At 39.0% G+C, this 16,536-nt stretch overlaps 1 protein-coding gene across 2 annotated transcripts in view; it reads left to right on the top strand.

The window, feature by feature from the left end:
- TRHDE (thyrotropin releasing hormone degrading enzyme) overlaps positions 1-16,536 on the top strand; it is a 203,209-nt gene that overhangs the window by 111,525 nt on the left and 75,148 nt on the right. Inside the window, exon 6 of one of the 2 annotated variants that reach the window (XM_081878690.1) lies at positions 5,926-6,063. The exons of the other annotated variant lie outside the window; for it this stretch is intronic. Within the exon in view, the coding sequence (XP_081734816.1) occupies positions 5,926-6,063 (138 nt within the window). The remainder of the gene's footprint in view (positions 1-5,925; positions 6,064-16,536) is intronic. 2 annotated transcript variants of the gene reach the window in all.

Raw genomic sequence — 16,536 nt, 5'->3', positions numbered from 1 at the left:
GCAAGACAGATCAGGAAGGAAGTATTAAAAGTTCTGGAAGTAGACTTAAGACATCGAAAGTCTTGGTTTATTTCATTATTATTTTTGCATATTCTATTGGAGCTGCAGTCTGCTTGATCCTTCTAGACCAGCACACATATCATGGAGAGAAACATGACTTCATTTTCTCACTTTCCTTTCAAAAATACTTTCATCTCTCTCTCTCCTTGGTTAAGGGCTTCAAATAATCTAAAAACGAAGCTTTTAATTAATACCACATGGAATTTGACATCTTCCAGTAATCATGCACTGAAATAAGCCTCTAGTGTTATTTTTCTGTTGCATTCCTTGAAAGAAAGCTTTCTGTGTTGAACCAGAGATGAAATTCATTTGCAGCTGAATATGACAAGAAACATATAAGCAAGCTTAGAACCAAAACAGAGGCTAGCTTACAGTTCTTAAGGTCAGTCACCTTGTCCACATGATCCAGTAAGCCAAACCATGTCTTATTGAGAACTCACAAAGAAACATTGGGTATGGCTGATGGTTATCAAGGAGAGAGCTTAAACATGGATCCTGCTTCGGACAACACAGGGGTCAGCAAACTTTTTCAGCAGGGGGCCAGTCCACTGTCCCTCAGACCTTGTGGGGGGCCAGACTATATTTTGGAGGAAAAAAATGAATGAATTCCTCTGCCCCACAAATAACCCAGAGATGCATTTTAACTAAAAGGACACATTCTACTCATGTAAAAACACCAGGCAGGCCCCACAAATAACCCAGAGATGCATTTTACATAAAAGGACACATTCTACTCATGTAAAAACACGCTGATTCCCAGACCCTCCACGGGCCACATTTAGATGGTGATTGGGCTGGATTCGGCCTCCAGGCCTTTGTTTGCCTACCCATGCACTAAGCCATTTGTGCTGTAGCAGTAAAAATGACCAGGGATCAGCAAAGCAGGCCCCTTACCGAAGGCTACATACTTGTATAGACCACTAAACCATAGTTCAGCATACCATTTTGTGCAAACCAGACCATTATCTTTGCACCTGTGAAAGTTTTTTAAAGAAAAGAATCCTAGAAGTTACTTTCCAATTATGAATATTTATTCTAAAAAGACACTTGTTGTTTTGCCCCTTTTACGCCTTGATTTTTGAGGGGCTGCGTTTTCTTTATGCTTGTGAGGCATGATGGATGCTGAGTTGCTTAGAAGGACCCTCCTCTCTGCCCAGTCTGTGTTGGGGAGGAACTGGGACACTGACAAAATGGATTATAGTACAGTGGTCCCTCGGGTTAAGAACTTAATTCGTTCCGGAGATCCGTTCTTAACCTGAAACTGTTCTTAACCTGAAGCACCACTTTAGCTAATGGGGCCTCCCACTGCCGTCATGCCGCTGGAGCCCGATTTCTGTTCTCATCCTGAAGCAAAGTTCTTAACCAGAGGTACTGTTTCTGGGTTAGCAGAGTCTGTAACCTGAAGCGTCTGTTACCTGAAGTGTATGTAACCCGAGGTACCACTGTATAGAATCGCCAAAGAAGGGTGGGGAAATAAAAATAAAGAAGGGTGGGGAAAAAAAAGAAGGGTGGGGAAATAAAAAAAAAGAAGGGTGGGGAAAAAAAAAGAAGGGTGGGGAAATAAAAAAAAAATTAAACGTGTGGGGAGAAGCCCAGTGCAATGGAAACAACATGTGCACAGCATTGCCCTCTCCTTTGGAATGAATGGGGAAACTCAGGTGTGATGTGATGGACAGCTTCATGTGGACACTGGAGCATCTTTGAGATACTTTTAGAATGGGTTTTCTTTAGTGTATCTTGGAATAGTAAATAAAAGACCCCCAAGACACAGAGTCAAGAGCCTGTAACAATCCCAGATGCCAGTCCTAACACAAAAGTATCGATGAACACAAATTTGGCACCAGAAATGGCAATATTTAGAAACAAGTAAAAGAACATTTCAACTCAGCAGGACTCTCTGTACTTGACTTTAAAGTGGTCATCCTTGAACAGAGGAATTTCAGTGGGGGTAAAGAGAGCCACAATGAATCAGAATTTGTTAGGGAGATTAAGTTTTAATACCTGTGCGCATGAATCGAGGTTATAGATTTATCACACTCCTATGTGTTAATTAGTTACCATTTCCAGGATGTTTCGTGGTATGAAACCTTGTGCCATAATGCCGCAAGACTTGTTGTTGTTCTAGATTGGGATGAATGAGTTTGGGAAAGGAATGTGAGCCTTAGATGGCAGAAGGTGCAGCTTACAAAAACATTGGATGAACAACAGAGATGGAAATCATTTCAACCTGAGATGTTACAGTTTATATACACCACTCTTCCCTTTTTGCTTTGTCTGCTCTATAAAATTATAGGGAGCTATATTTTGTAAATATTTGTATAATAGTAAACTCCTGTGAGTCACCCAGAATGTTAAAGAGTGTCCATAGTCCTGGGATGAACCTGGCATGTCTTAGTTCTAATAGTGGCCCACTTCACCAAAATGGCTTGGGATGTTAATATCTGCCTTATGTTTTATAAGAAAGTAATATATAAATATATTAAATAACCACAGCCATTTTTCAGCAAGACTAGCTCAAATATTATGAGCATCAATGAGTTTTTAAATAGCTATGAAGATGGAGGAAGAAAGCTAAAAGTTGCTGTTGCAAATAAGGAATCTTAGAATCACATAGGTCAGGCATGGGCAAACTCGGCCCTCCAGATGTTTTGGGACTACAACTCCCATCATCCCTGACCACTGGTCCTGTTGGCTAGGGAGTTGACATAGGCAGTCTCCACTGTTTCAGTCGTTTTCTGCACTGAACATTACAGGCAGAAAATTCCTGGGTTTTAATTTTAATTTAAAGTGGAGAAGATTCTACTTTCGCTCTCATAGGCATAAAATATATAAAGAAATTCAGACAGCATATATAACCCTTTCCTATTCCTCTGCCTAATAAAACATATTTTAGAAATGCTAAAGCATTTTGCTAGGGATATGATTTAGATAATGGAATGACCTTATTAAGTGTTATTCACACAGGTCTCTTAATCTGTGAACCATATGAATGCCTATACCAGAACAAAGAGGTTCTGTTAACATTCAGGCCTTTGATCTCTTATGTACACTAATTATCAGTTATGACTTACATTGTGCTGTTCCTTTTGTTCTCTTGTTGGATGCAATTCAGTTTCTCTCCCACACTTAAATTCTTTTGTCCTGCTATCTCATATTATGTTTGGGAAACTTTTTTTTTTTTTTTAAATGTGGCTGGTTCAAGTATAGCATCATTGTCATGCTAACTACCTTAAGCTTTTGTTTATGTCTCAATAAGTATTATAAAATTCATACAGTGACTGCTAAATTACATTATCTTTATCATGGTAGATAGATATATAGAATTCCCTGAAGCTGGGGTAGGGAGGCGAGGAGAAGGAACAGATCATTTCCAGTGAATCAGGCACAGTAATTGAATGAACTTTATGTTGGGAATCTTTCCATGTATATTTTCCCTTTATTCTATTTAACAATTATAAACAAACATTGTCACTCTTTTCTGCCAATCTTATGTCCACAGTTATTTAACTGCTGCTGTTTTGTTTTCTATTATATAGGTCTGTATACTGTAAATTACTGTGTCCTCCCCCCCCCCCAAAAAAAAACTCCCAGGAACAAGCATGTGCAAAATTTATTTGTTCTCATTAGCTTTCCCAAAATCTATGATAAAATTGGCAGCTGTCTAAAAATAAACTACAGTTGCCCAAACATTGATCTCAAGTTAGGTCCATTTATTTCAGGCGGTCTATGCTGAGTAAAACTTAGTTGATACCTAAATAAAAAAATTCCTTCCAGTAGCACCTTAGAGACCAACTACGTTTGTTATTGGTATGAGCTTTCGTGTGCATGCACACTTCTTCAGATACAGTTCTTCAGGTACAGTTGATACCTGTGAGACTGCTCTCCAATATTTACAGTGTCTGATCAATGGACCACTGGTGGGAAATCATAAGGTATCAAATAGTGGTCCCTTTTCACTTATTAAGAGGATGGTTTGGCCTGGTTGGAATAACATTCTAAGCTGAACCTTGACCGCATGAACATGCTGGGTCAGGAGAGGAACCAGTAGCTGCTGATCCTTTTCCAGCTGTGCAGTGCTGAGTTAAACCAAGGTTAGCTTTCCCTTCACATGCTTGTGTGGTCTTGCTAAGCCAAGGTTTTGCTAATTATGTCATGAGAGCTGGGCCATTGTGGAAAAGGCACCAACATCCTAGAAATGGAATGGGTTCTTCATTGAGTAATTTCATGATTTTTGCTTTCCTTCATGAGTGAAATCTTTACTCCCAGGTTGGCTTATACACCAGTCTTTTTAGGGCCTATAAGCCAATAGAAACTGAAAAACAACATTAATATTTATTCTTGCTTTCAAAATACCTGATTTTAATGTTGCAAGGCACGTCCAGGAAATCCAGCTTCAAAATCCATCTCTACCAACCTTTCAATAGTTTTCAAGGTAGATTTTGAGGACATATATTCAGCATAGGTAAATTAAACAATCTCTTCCTAAATACACTTATTTGTTTCCTTCTGCATTTAAATTTAATATTGCTATTAATAGCTCCATCCTCTTTGAGGATAACCTATTTTGATATTCATAAAGGAGCAAGTAACTTGTTCAAATATTCTGCAGTCAAGGCAAGTAACAAGCTGTTGCACATTTATTCCAAGTCCAATCTGATGTGCCTAGTTTCGGAACCCCATGTGTGTGTTCAATGGTTAGATCTAGTTTTTCAGTAGTTTAAATATGTAATAATATCTTCCATGTACTCTAATGCATTTTCACATAAAAGTTGACTTCCAGATGGAGCAGGAGTGGAACAGCTTTTCAGCTGATTCACAATATAATTTAAATTAGCTCACTGATAGCCATAACATTTCCATATGTAGAATTACATGAATTGTTATTTCATCTGTCTGTTATATATCTTTACAAAAATGCAAAACACCCAGAAAAGTGATATATCAGTAGGTCGATGTCAGTGCAAAAATGTGTGCAGTGTAGATAAACGTGAAACTGTAATTTCATGACAACGTGCAAAGTAAGACCAGTCAGTACGTTTAACCCATATATGTATGATTTGAAAACCGGGAATAAGGCAGCTCATGAACACCAAAAAGAAGTACAACACTAGAAAGCATGCTTTCTGCAAAGCATTTTATTCTCTGAAGTTCCTGAAAGTGTTGCATAGAATGAGCCATGCTCATGACTGTTTCTGAGAATAACCGCGCACCCATCAGAGGTGGACGCCATTTGCAGCCCTGCATACGCCACCCCCGATCTTCTGGGTGACATGCTGGGTTGCCAGCTAGCCTACCTTCCCGGCACCGCAGAGCGCTGGGGGTTCCCGCCAAACCCCTATTCAAATAAGCCAATCTGCGGTGCTGCTGGGGGTGTGGCCACAGGAGCGGACCAAGAGTGAGAAGGCTTCACTCAGGTCCGCTCAGGTTTAAATAGAGGGCGGAGATTCATTGCTCTTGGTCCATCACCTGGAGGGGCGGGGGTTTCCACATAGGCATGCAAGGAGTGCACCACCTCTTATTCTCCATGGTGTGTGTTGTTGGTGGTGGTGTTGTTTTCACTGGCTGCTGCTATTTGTGCTTAGAAATAGATAAACGTCTAGCATGCAGTTATTATGGCGCTGCATTTCATAATATTCCTTTCCTTCAAAGGGCTTTGGATACAATGCTGCAAATGTGGAGATCCTGTTTGAGCAACTGTTTCACTGTTCCTTCTCCAGATGAGCTGCCAGCTAGTAAATCCACATAATATCAGAATGCATAAAGGAATGTGTGAAACTGCTATCTTCACAGTTTCAGATTTTTATCTGTGCAACTGCAAATCTCTGTGTAATTGCAAATGTACGAGTGTGTTTTGTTGTATTTCAGGAGAAACAGAGGTTCTTGACAGATGTTTTACATGAAGTAATGCTGCTTGATGGCCTGGCTAGTTCACACCCGGTTTCACAGGAAGTGCAGCAAGCCACAGACATTGACAGAGTGTTTGACTGGATCGCATATAAAAAGGTGGGAGCAGAACAAAAGTCATGTTTGTTGGATTTGGGGGGTATTTATCATCTCACATACTATTATTTCCATAGCTTGGAGTTACTGCGCTTTAATTGCATGGTGATGTAGGCTTTTGATTCTTCCACAGCAAGGAAAAGGCTATATTTGGCAAAGTCTGTTCATTATTCTCCCTTATAACCAGCTCCAAAAGTAGAGGCAATCGGTCCACTGCCCATTTTAAAAACCTGATTTTGTGTCAGGCTGGCCATGTGTCCTGAATCAACTAAAGATATAAAATTCTGTAGATATAAAATTTACATGGCAATTTGCAGAAGTTGATTTATAAATTGCATTTAAAAATGTGTTTTAAAAATGTAATCAGTTTATTAGTTTAATATCCTGCCTTTCTCCCAGTGCAGCACCTAAGGCAGTTCATAGCATGAATTACAACAGATACAACTAAAAGCACAAATAAATGCATTTTTTTTTAAAAAAAGAAATAAGTCATCATATTTAAAATAGCACTGAAAACACTTTAAACCTTTTTAAAAGTGTGCGTGCGCATAGTCCAACACCCATCTAAGAATAAGATCGAGTGGCATTAGCCAGTTAGTGGTCAAAGGCTTCAAAAGAATATTTGAAACCAGACTGCAGAAGATTAAATGCCTTTTCACATTAACAATAGTATATTTTTACTTAAATAATCGGTAACATCCAGTGATAGCATCCTAAAAATATCTAATTTCAACGTGAAATAGAAATGCATTTATTAATGCTATTTTAAAACAAAACAAAACACAAGGAACAAAACACTCCTGGAACACGGATGAGTGCAGTTATGAAGGATAGATTGTGGTATATTTTTACCCATCTGTGATGTTTGCAGAACACCCTCTCCTTTTCTCTGGGAACTCAAACTCAATCAGAACCAGGACAGAATATTATTATGGATATGTGCCCAAGTAAAGTTTCCTTTTGGCATTTTTCCAGACTCAAATTCTCTCTAGCTGTCATATCTGGAAATTCTGTCTGATTCATATCTGAGATCAGGGAGCTTTCCATTTGTGTGGTGTTGATTACTTCTTTGAGTCATCTGGTGTGACTTGCTCTGCTCTTTCTCCAAAGCTGTTTGTGAAATTTCCCCCTAACCACTTTTACTCCTTTCACAGAAGCTGCACTGTCAGGCAGTATTTCTTGGGCTGATTCATCCTCCTAGCCTCTTAGAGTATCATAAATTCTCTTGATATCCTAGCAGGTCAGCCAATGAGTAGGTTGAACTCCCCCACAGATAATAGGAATATTTTGGTTTATAACAGTTAAATTAGTTTGTCTTTAAATAACAAAAAGTCCTACATTTTTGTTTCTATCTTTAATTTTCTTCTATTCATATTCATTTCTCAACCAAACACTAAGATAGAGTTTGCCTATGTTTTCTTAAGTATAGTGCCTATCAGGAATGTTACTGTTAATAGATTCATTCAACATTCTGAATAAAACAGTGCTTTAGGGGTATTACCTTGAATCTCCTTACCTTAATGCACTCTGGAAAGAAACCTGTAACACACTGGGACGCAAGCCTGGGCAGTGTGTATGGATGTCCTGGGCTGCCCAGCCAACAAGACCCCACTCTTGTTGGGAAAACAGAGCAAAACATTTGGCACCAGCTTGGCTGCAGGAGTTGCCAGAAGGAAGCTTATAAGACACCATCCAACCGCCTTAGGGACTCCACTCCAGATTTGTGTTGGTTATCCCTCAGCCTTTTCTTCTCTCAAAGATGTTCTACAAGGCAGTGGGTATGGATTGTTCTTCAGTGTATATTCCTGAAGCCTTTCTTATGAATGAGTATAGCTGCAAGACAGTGGATCAGAATTTCACTTCTACTAGATGGGCTATCTTGGCAGGTTGATGAAACCCATCTGGCCCTCATTTCCCTCTACAGCAAATGCAGAAATCACCTTCTTGACCATTGCACCCATGATTGGTTTTGTCTGTTCAATCTGCCAGATCCTGGTTTTGCATGTAGGGGATAAGACAAGTCTTTAATTTACTGAGGGTTTGAGACCCATTGGCTACCCTCACCTGGTTTAGGTGGTGCTGTGGTCTAAACCACTGAGTCTCTTGGGCTTACTGATCAGAAGGTCGGCGGTTTGAATCCCTGCGATGGTGTGAGCTCCTGTTGCTCTGTCCCCGCTCCTGCCAACCTAGCAGTTCGAAAGCATACCAGTATGAGTAGATAAATAGATACTGCTGCAGTGGGAAGGTAAACAGTGTTTCTGTGCGCTCTGGCTTCCATCACGGTGTTCCGTTGCTCCAGAAGTGGTTTAGTCATTCTGGCCACATGACCCGGAAAGCTGTCTGTGGACATACGCCAGCTCACTCAGCCTGAAACGAGATGAGCACTGCACCCCCATAGTCCCCTTTAACTGGACTTAACTTTTACCTTACCTTTACCCTAGTTGACCAGTTGAAGCTGCTTCCTAGGGTATGCCACTGACACACGCTAACAGCTTCTAGGAGCCACAGATGAATGCTGAGTGCTGGGTGGGGACCAATAATGGATGAACTACCCCAGAAGTTGCACAATGTGTTCCCCACCAGAGATACTGCTCATCCCTTGACATCCCATACAATGCATGCTGTTTAAATATCTATCAAGCTAAATGTACTTGTCATTTCCACTTTCTGTCCTCCATGTCTACCATGTATAGAAGCTCTCCGGGAGGATTTTAACTTAGGTTCAGAAGCAGACTGAAACAGATAACCTGGAACTAGGAAACAGTTTTTCCATCTGGATGATTTTTAATTCTTTCGTTGAATCCATTAAAAAGAGTACCATGTACTAGTAGTTCATAAATTAGCAACTGCAGTTTTCCCCTCTCAAATCGACTTGTGTTTAAAGAAAGCTATAAAGGTAAAGGGACCCTTGACCATTAGGTCCAGTCATGACTGACTCTGGGGTTGCGGCGCTCATCTCACTTTATTGGCTGAGGGAGCCGGCGTACAGCTTCCGAGTCATGTGGCCAGCATGACTAAGCCACTTCTGGCGAACCATCGGTACCTATTTGTCTACTTGCACTTTGACGTACTTTTGAGAGGTACCTATTTATCTACTTGCACTTTGACGTGCTTTCGAACTGCTAGGTTGGCAGGAGCAGGGACCAAGCAACGGGAGCTCACCCTGTTGCGGGGATTCGAACCGCCGACCTTCTGATCGGCAAGTCCTAGGCTCTGTGGTTTAATCCACAGCGCCACCCGCATCCAAAGAAAGCTATAATAGATGTCAAATTTATTTATTATAAGTTATAATAAATAAATCTCTTTTTTTCTTCTATTTTCATTTTTTCATTTTCCTTTCTCGGGGCTGGCTTCAAGCTTTCCTGTACTTCATCGTTGTCTTCTTTTCCAGCTTCTTATTTGACTGTCTCTGGAAGAGCTATGCCTAACCCCCAAAACTTTCCAGCCAGACCTCCCCCCAAGCTAATCACACTTTACTTTGCCAGCTTTTATTTGCCTATAATGATGATCCAATAAATACATAGAATGTTTCTATCACCATCCCAACTTTGCCCCCCACCCCGACAAATGTAAAAAGATTGACTCCTAATGTACTGACAACTTTAAAATTCCTTGGGGATGGATATGTTTCTATGGCGATAGACTATGATTCTTGGTGGGGAGCCAACTATAGGTAGGCAACAGGTAAACATTGTACCCCTAGATCTCAGCGGTAAATGTAAATTGCCAATTGTTTGACCTCTTACAATTAACCATAAAAACATTGTGTCCCTGGATCGCAAAGGTAACTGCTGGCCTTTTGACCTCCTGCAGGTAACTGTATAAACATATCCCTGGACCTCAGAGGTAGCTGCCAACCTATTGACCTACTGTAGTTAATCATATAAATCTAACTGACCTTTTCAAACATTCCCATTTATAATTCTGTGTGCATTCTGACCAATTTTTCTTTCAAGATTTCCCTGATTCTCCACACATTGATTTTAGCTGTACAAGCTAATCTTCAGAAAGGGACATTCAATGGAGTTAACATCATCACAACTGTGCTGCAACTTTGGGGCACTGCTTCAGTCCACAACTATCTATGTAGCATGCAACTTGCATAGGGGGCAGCCAGAAGCCTGCAACTATTGACCTTAGACCTAATGGACAACTATTTCTGCTCATACTACTGCTTTATAAAGACAGAATGTTAACGCCACATTTTGTCCCCTCTTGGCAATTCATAAGGATGTTCCCCAATCTTCTTTTAACAACATCAGATTTTAAGTCTCTTTCATTTATTATTTGTCTCTGTAGGCAGGCTCAAACTACTTGGAATACATTTTCCTCTTATTGTGAAAATGCTCAAACCATACTTTGCTACTATGATTCCATTACGATGAGCATTTTTGTTGTACATTAGTGCATTTGGGACGCTATTTCAGTGTACAGAGCTAGTTTAATATCCAAAATAAGTTAATGAAGCAGTGGAAGTTGTGATAAGCATTTAAGTACTATTTTTGTTCAGTATTGTACTTGAACTTCAGTGATGGCTCATCTGTGTAAATAATTTCATCAACCTCCTGTGTTTGCCCATCCTTGAAGATTTTCTCATAAGGATGCTTAATGAAAAAATATATTGTGCTTTTGTCCTTGTCAGTGGTGTCAGAACACATAAGAGAGGCCCTGGTGGAGGGGCTAAATGGAACTGCTGATATAAATGAAGTCCCAGCAACATTTTGTCTGAACAACTAAGCAGGCTGCGCTATGTTTTTATATTTACAATGAATGGTTGGGGAGGATATTTTCAAGTCCATTTGAAGGACATGTTTGTTTATGTTTATTTCCTGTTGAATCTCATTTTCTTTTACACGCTCTTATAAAAATACTAGAAAAGCACTGACTTCTAATAGTCTCTAAAGCACAAACCTAAGCTTCATATATTTTAACAAGAGTTATCAGTGGTAGAATACATCAGTAGAGTTTTTTCACCCCTATGTTGACAGGATGGCCATACTATGAAGATGCTGGATAGTTTTCTTTTGAGAAGGGGAAGTACATTTTTTTGCAGTCCACCCACATGAAAAGCTTGGAGGAGTCAGAAAATGCAGAGATGCAGTCCCCTTTGTGTTGAGCCTACTGCAACACTGTTGGAAATGTGGGGAGAGTAACATGGATCGCAGGAGGAAACTCCATTATATGCCTTCCAAGCTTCACCAACAATATGGCAGCATTATTGATTTCATTCCATTTATGAGGCACTTCCTATAAAATAGCCCAAAATGTTTTAACAATAAAACCAGCAGCAAGTAAAACAATTTATATAAAACAATTTCAAATGTAATACAGGTATAGATTTGGGGGGGGGGGCGGGGAATCAGCACCCTTGGAGCTCTAGTTTAGAAAAAGATTGTGGGCATACAAAGGTATCCATATTTCCTGCTTCTCCTATTTCTTTTTCTTTGCTTTCATTGTCATGATAAACATATGGAAAATGCTCTCTGGATCCTAAGTTTTAAAAGCCTGTCCGCAATTGTTCTCTGAGAACATCTGACCATTTAGAGCTCAAGAGTGTTCAATTTAGTTTGTTAGTTTGGGAGATATTGATGTTTTGAGCAAGAAATATAGCAACAATTCTCTGAACTCTTATTTTGTGGTACCTTCAGTATTTATTTTTTATCATCGATATAAAAAGAACATGCTTTGCAATTTTTAGCTTTTTATTCTAATGTCTGGGTTGGGCTCATAATTTTAATACCTACACTGTATTAGTATGCCATCCTCATACCCCAACCAACCTCCATACCATCTCATATTATTCTTAACAGGAAGAAACTATTAACAATTTAGACAAAATCAAGAAATCACTCAGTATGTGAAGTAGCTATGTATTACGAAGAGCATTCACAGATAAAGAACTGCATAATAGTAGTTAATATTTATACTGTACTCCCCTTAAGTATTCACAGAGCTACATATCCTTGCTCAGTATTCTTATCTCTAGAATATCCCAGTGTAATTCTCTCATTATTTTTGGAGACTGGAGTTTAGTGGAATCCCTAAGGCTACCCAGTGAGCTTTAAAACTAAACTGAGATTTGAACTGAGAACACCTCTTGCTCATAGCTTGTGTTCTTAACAACTGTACTCCATCAGGACAGTGCATTTTTTTTAGTAATATGATTGATAAATATAAAGTATAAAGTTGTTCCCTCAAGATACACTGTCAGTTTGTATTCATGATGCCTCCCCATCTGATCATTTTCCTCAAAGATTTATTCTATCTTTAGTATGTCTATATCCATCCGAGAGAAGAATTGTTCAGTACTGTAAAGTGTACCAGGAGGCAGAGCTGCGTTTTCTCATTCTCTGTCAGATAGATTTCTCTACATTTTCTCAGATAAATCGTAGAGCAGACCCTTAACTATTTTGGCAAAGCATCTTCTTTCCTCTTGTAAAATATTGCTGGAGTTCTCGGTGACATCACCATCCATTTCAGAAGGAGCATGCAGATATTTCATGATCTATAAGTATCCTCCACTGAGCTGATGCAGCCTTCCTTGTAGGTAAACCTCAAGCATATATAGAAGAACTTCTGATGTGTAATTACCATTATAAATGACCCTTTCTCCCAGAGAAATATTACATTGGCTGTTGCCAGCACTCACAAAACATACTAGGCAATACCTGCATGACTCGTGTGGTATGTGGTCTGCAGGTATACCTGTGGTTTACTGGGATAAATCTACAGGTTTAGTGTAACTGTGTGTGGAACAGTCACAACAAAGCAATGGAGAGTCCTTTCTCATTTATTGTTATGGAAAAATTAAGTCGTCACCTGCAAAGTTAATTAATTTTCTAATTGAGTAAACCATTGGTTGTCTCAGCCATAATCAAGCAAGGAAGCAACATGGTAGGCAAATCTTAAACTCTATTTTTTCCTGCAAAATGCAGTTCGGTGTTGCTTATTGTGATATTTGCTTTTTGAAAAAGCTGAAGTAGAAACTGCCTGGTGATTCACAGATATATTTAGGTCTGTTCTAAGTTTATTGTTTAGAGCTTTGGCCCCAGAGCACAAAGTTTTTGCCCTACGTAGTAAAAATAAAAATGGCTTACAAAATGAAGTAAAGTTATAGAATACAAACAAATTTATTAACCAATTAATCTTAATAAAATATTAAATAATAACTATTAAACAATAAATATTAGAGTGGGGGGAAGGTACCATCTGCCTTGGAGGAGGCAATGGTGTGCCCCTTCCTTAAGAAGACCTCCTAGGACCCAGAAGTGTTAAACAACTATCATCAAGTATTTCCTTTTTTGGCAAGGTGGGGCTGCCTCTGGATATGGTTCAGAAACTTCCGCTGGTGCAGAATTCAGTAGCCAGGTTGCTCACTGGAGCAATATAGTTTGAACATATAACGCCAATCTTGACCCAACTGCACTGGCTTCCAGTTGGTGTCTGCTGGTTTTGACTTATAAAGCCTTAAGCAGCTCAGGACTGCAATTCTTCAAGAATCACCTCTTCCGATATGAATGGATCCAGACCCTGTGATCATTATCTGAGGCTCTTTTTAATGTGTCTCCTCTGTGAGAGGTCTGGAGGGGTCTTTTCTGCAGTCTGTGGAATGCTCTTGGCTGGGAGGCTTGCCTGGCCCCTTCATTACATATCTCGGCGAAAACATTCCTCTTCTTCCATGCCTTTGGGCAATTAAACAATCTATGGCCTTTTGAACTTTTATGTGTGTGCGGGGGGTGGGGTGGGGTGAGGGTTATTATTTTTGTTTGTTATTATGCTAAGTATGTTTGTGTTATATTGTAAACTGCTCTGTGATCTTCAGTTGAAGGACAGTATCAAAACCAAATAAATAAATAAATACATAAATCAATATTTGTTTTGCAGGAAGTCCCACTGAGTTCATTGGGGTCTAATTCTGGGTACTTGTGTTTAGGATTTCAGCTTTAACCTGCCATCATTTTAAAAAGCAAAACAAAAAACAAAAATACCCAAAACCTCGCTTATATACATTACAGGGAAATCATATTGATTTCACTGAAACTTCCTTTATCTTTAGGATTTGGAAATTTATCAAAACACATTTGATGACGCTCATGAAGGTGCTTCAAATCTAATTTATTTATTTTATGAAAGATTTTTCAAATGTCATTTTAAGAACTGAGTTTGACATGCTTTGTTCTCAAACTTTAATTCATGCTGTGAATTTCCTAATGAGCTAAATTTCATACTGGCATCCAGCTGTGTCTGTCTAGTGTCAACAAAATAATTGTTCAGTAAAAGTGACTTGGATATTGCTTGTTGGCTGCTATTCAAATGACAGAAATGTGCAGATTCTTGTGTGAGTGCTTTGCAACCTGTTGTCATCTTTTTGTTTAAATGGATTTGAGATCACAGGGTGGTCTGAGTTTCTGAAAAATGAATGGTGATTAATTATTTCAGAAATGTTTTAGTGAAATGAAAGAAGATTCACAACCTGCATGGGCCTGCTCTCACTCCTATTGTTTGTGAGTTATAAAATTACTTTGTTCTCCTAGAAGGAGAAGGAAGCTCAACCCGCAACTGCTTCTAAGCAGCTTCAGTCACTGTTCAGTAGTGTAGGTGAGAATGAAGCCTTTGTGATTGTGATATCAAATAACGAGGAGGTGACGTTGATATAACAAATTGGTTTTGAGAGTAGGTTTCGATTCAACTATTAAGTTTAATAACCTTAATGGGTTTAACAAGGTAGTGTTCATACATAAACTCAGCATGTATTGGAACATTCAGAAGATGTGTTCCTCTTGACAAACTCCACACCCATCATCTTAGGTCACGTTTTGAGGATTTCACTGCATAACCACCTTGAAGTGGTTATGTTCATAGGCTCTAGGTCATTTTAGATGTCTTCAAAAGGTCAACGATTCATAATTTTCTCTCTGCCTTTGTAAAATGCAGTGGTATGTTAATACAAAAGATTTTGAATGTTTCCAAACTTACCTTTCTTTCACAGCTATTGGATGGTTTCCGCCTCTCCAATTCAACTAGCATGCTTACTTGTTCTCTAATGGCTATTGGAATCCCATAATATATTTTGGGAAATCATTATGCTTTTCAGGACAGAAGACAGTGACCATCCCACTTACTGAAGTTCTGCATAGTTTGTTGCAGTGGAACTGGTTTGTTTCAGTGGAATTGATTATAACGTTGACTAATGCTCAGAACAAGAACCTACCTTAAACTACAAATTAGTTTATGAAACGTCTAAGTTTTCTTTAATGGTAAACAGAAGGTATGATTAACATACTTACTGTTAACATAAGGCATGATTTAAAAAAACCTATGAATTTATCATTTGTTAAATGTGTTTGTTTAATATGATTAAAAGGTGGACATTTTTTCTTACTTTTGCAAAGTTGTCTTTAAAAATAAAATAAAACCCATTTTGCAAACTGCATTGGGCTTGCCACAAGATAAAATGTCCAATCTGGTCACCGTTGAAGCCTCTGACAAGCTAAACATTATAATCACCAACTTGAAGCTCAAGAGTGTATTCTGATTGCTCTGGTGCACATGCAACTTCTCTGTAAACAGTTCTGGTTGCCACATCTCAAAAAGGATATTGTAGAGCTGTAAAGGTGCAGAAAAGAGCAACCAAAATGAACAATGGGCTGGACAAACTCCCTATAATGAAAGCATACAACATCTTGGGCTTGGGGAAGAGGTGGGAAGCTTGTTACATGCGTATAACATTATTATTGACATGTATGAAAAAGGTGGAGAAAAATAAGTTCTCTCTCTCATAATGCCTGGGGTTATCCAATGAATCTGAAGAGTAGACGATCTAGGACAATGGGCAGTACTTCTTCACACGGCGCATAGTTAAATAGTGGAATTTGCTATAATGTGTGGTTCTGCCCACCACCTTAGATGGCTTTAAAATGGGAAAAAGAAAAATGATGGAGGACAACAAGGGCTATCAATTGAGAATAGTCATGATGGCTATTTGTTACCTTCACACAGCATGCCAGTATCATGAACGTGGTTTGAAGTCTGCTTGTTTCCTAAATCATAGATAAGGATAACCACATTCTGCCTGCAGTTAGACAAAACAGGTAACCAATGTAAGTTAAAAAGAGCTGCACCCAAGGAGGAGGGCAGAGGGCAGGAGCCCATGACTCATGTATGTAATGTCAACTCATAATTTAACATTACATAGGGGCTTGTGACTGGACCTCAATCAGCCATGTTTTCTTAGCCTAGTTCAATCTGATATACTCTATGTGTGTTGCACCTGTCATATTTTATTTTTGTTTCATCCATCTCATTACACTTTTCTTCTTAAGGTGAAACAGTGTTGTGCTAGCTAATGAAAATAATGTGCTTTTCTAACATGTCACTACATTTGGTAATATTTATGTTTTATGGTTTATTAGCTTCCCACTTCCAAATAATATGTTTCTTTTATCTCTTGCTTCCACAAAGCATGTGTGAGTTCGT

Source organism: Podarcis erhardii (genome assembly GCF_964252035.2).
Source record: "Podarcis erhardii genome assembly, chromosome: 10".
NCBI classification, from domain to species: Eukaryota; Metazoa; Chordata; class Lepidosauria; order Squamata; family Lacertidae; genus Podarcis; species Podarcis erhardii.
The sequence above is the reverse complement of the archived record's forward strand: the minus strand, read 5'-3'. Positions and strand labels throughout refer to the sequence as shown.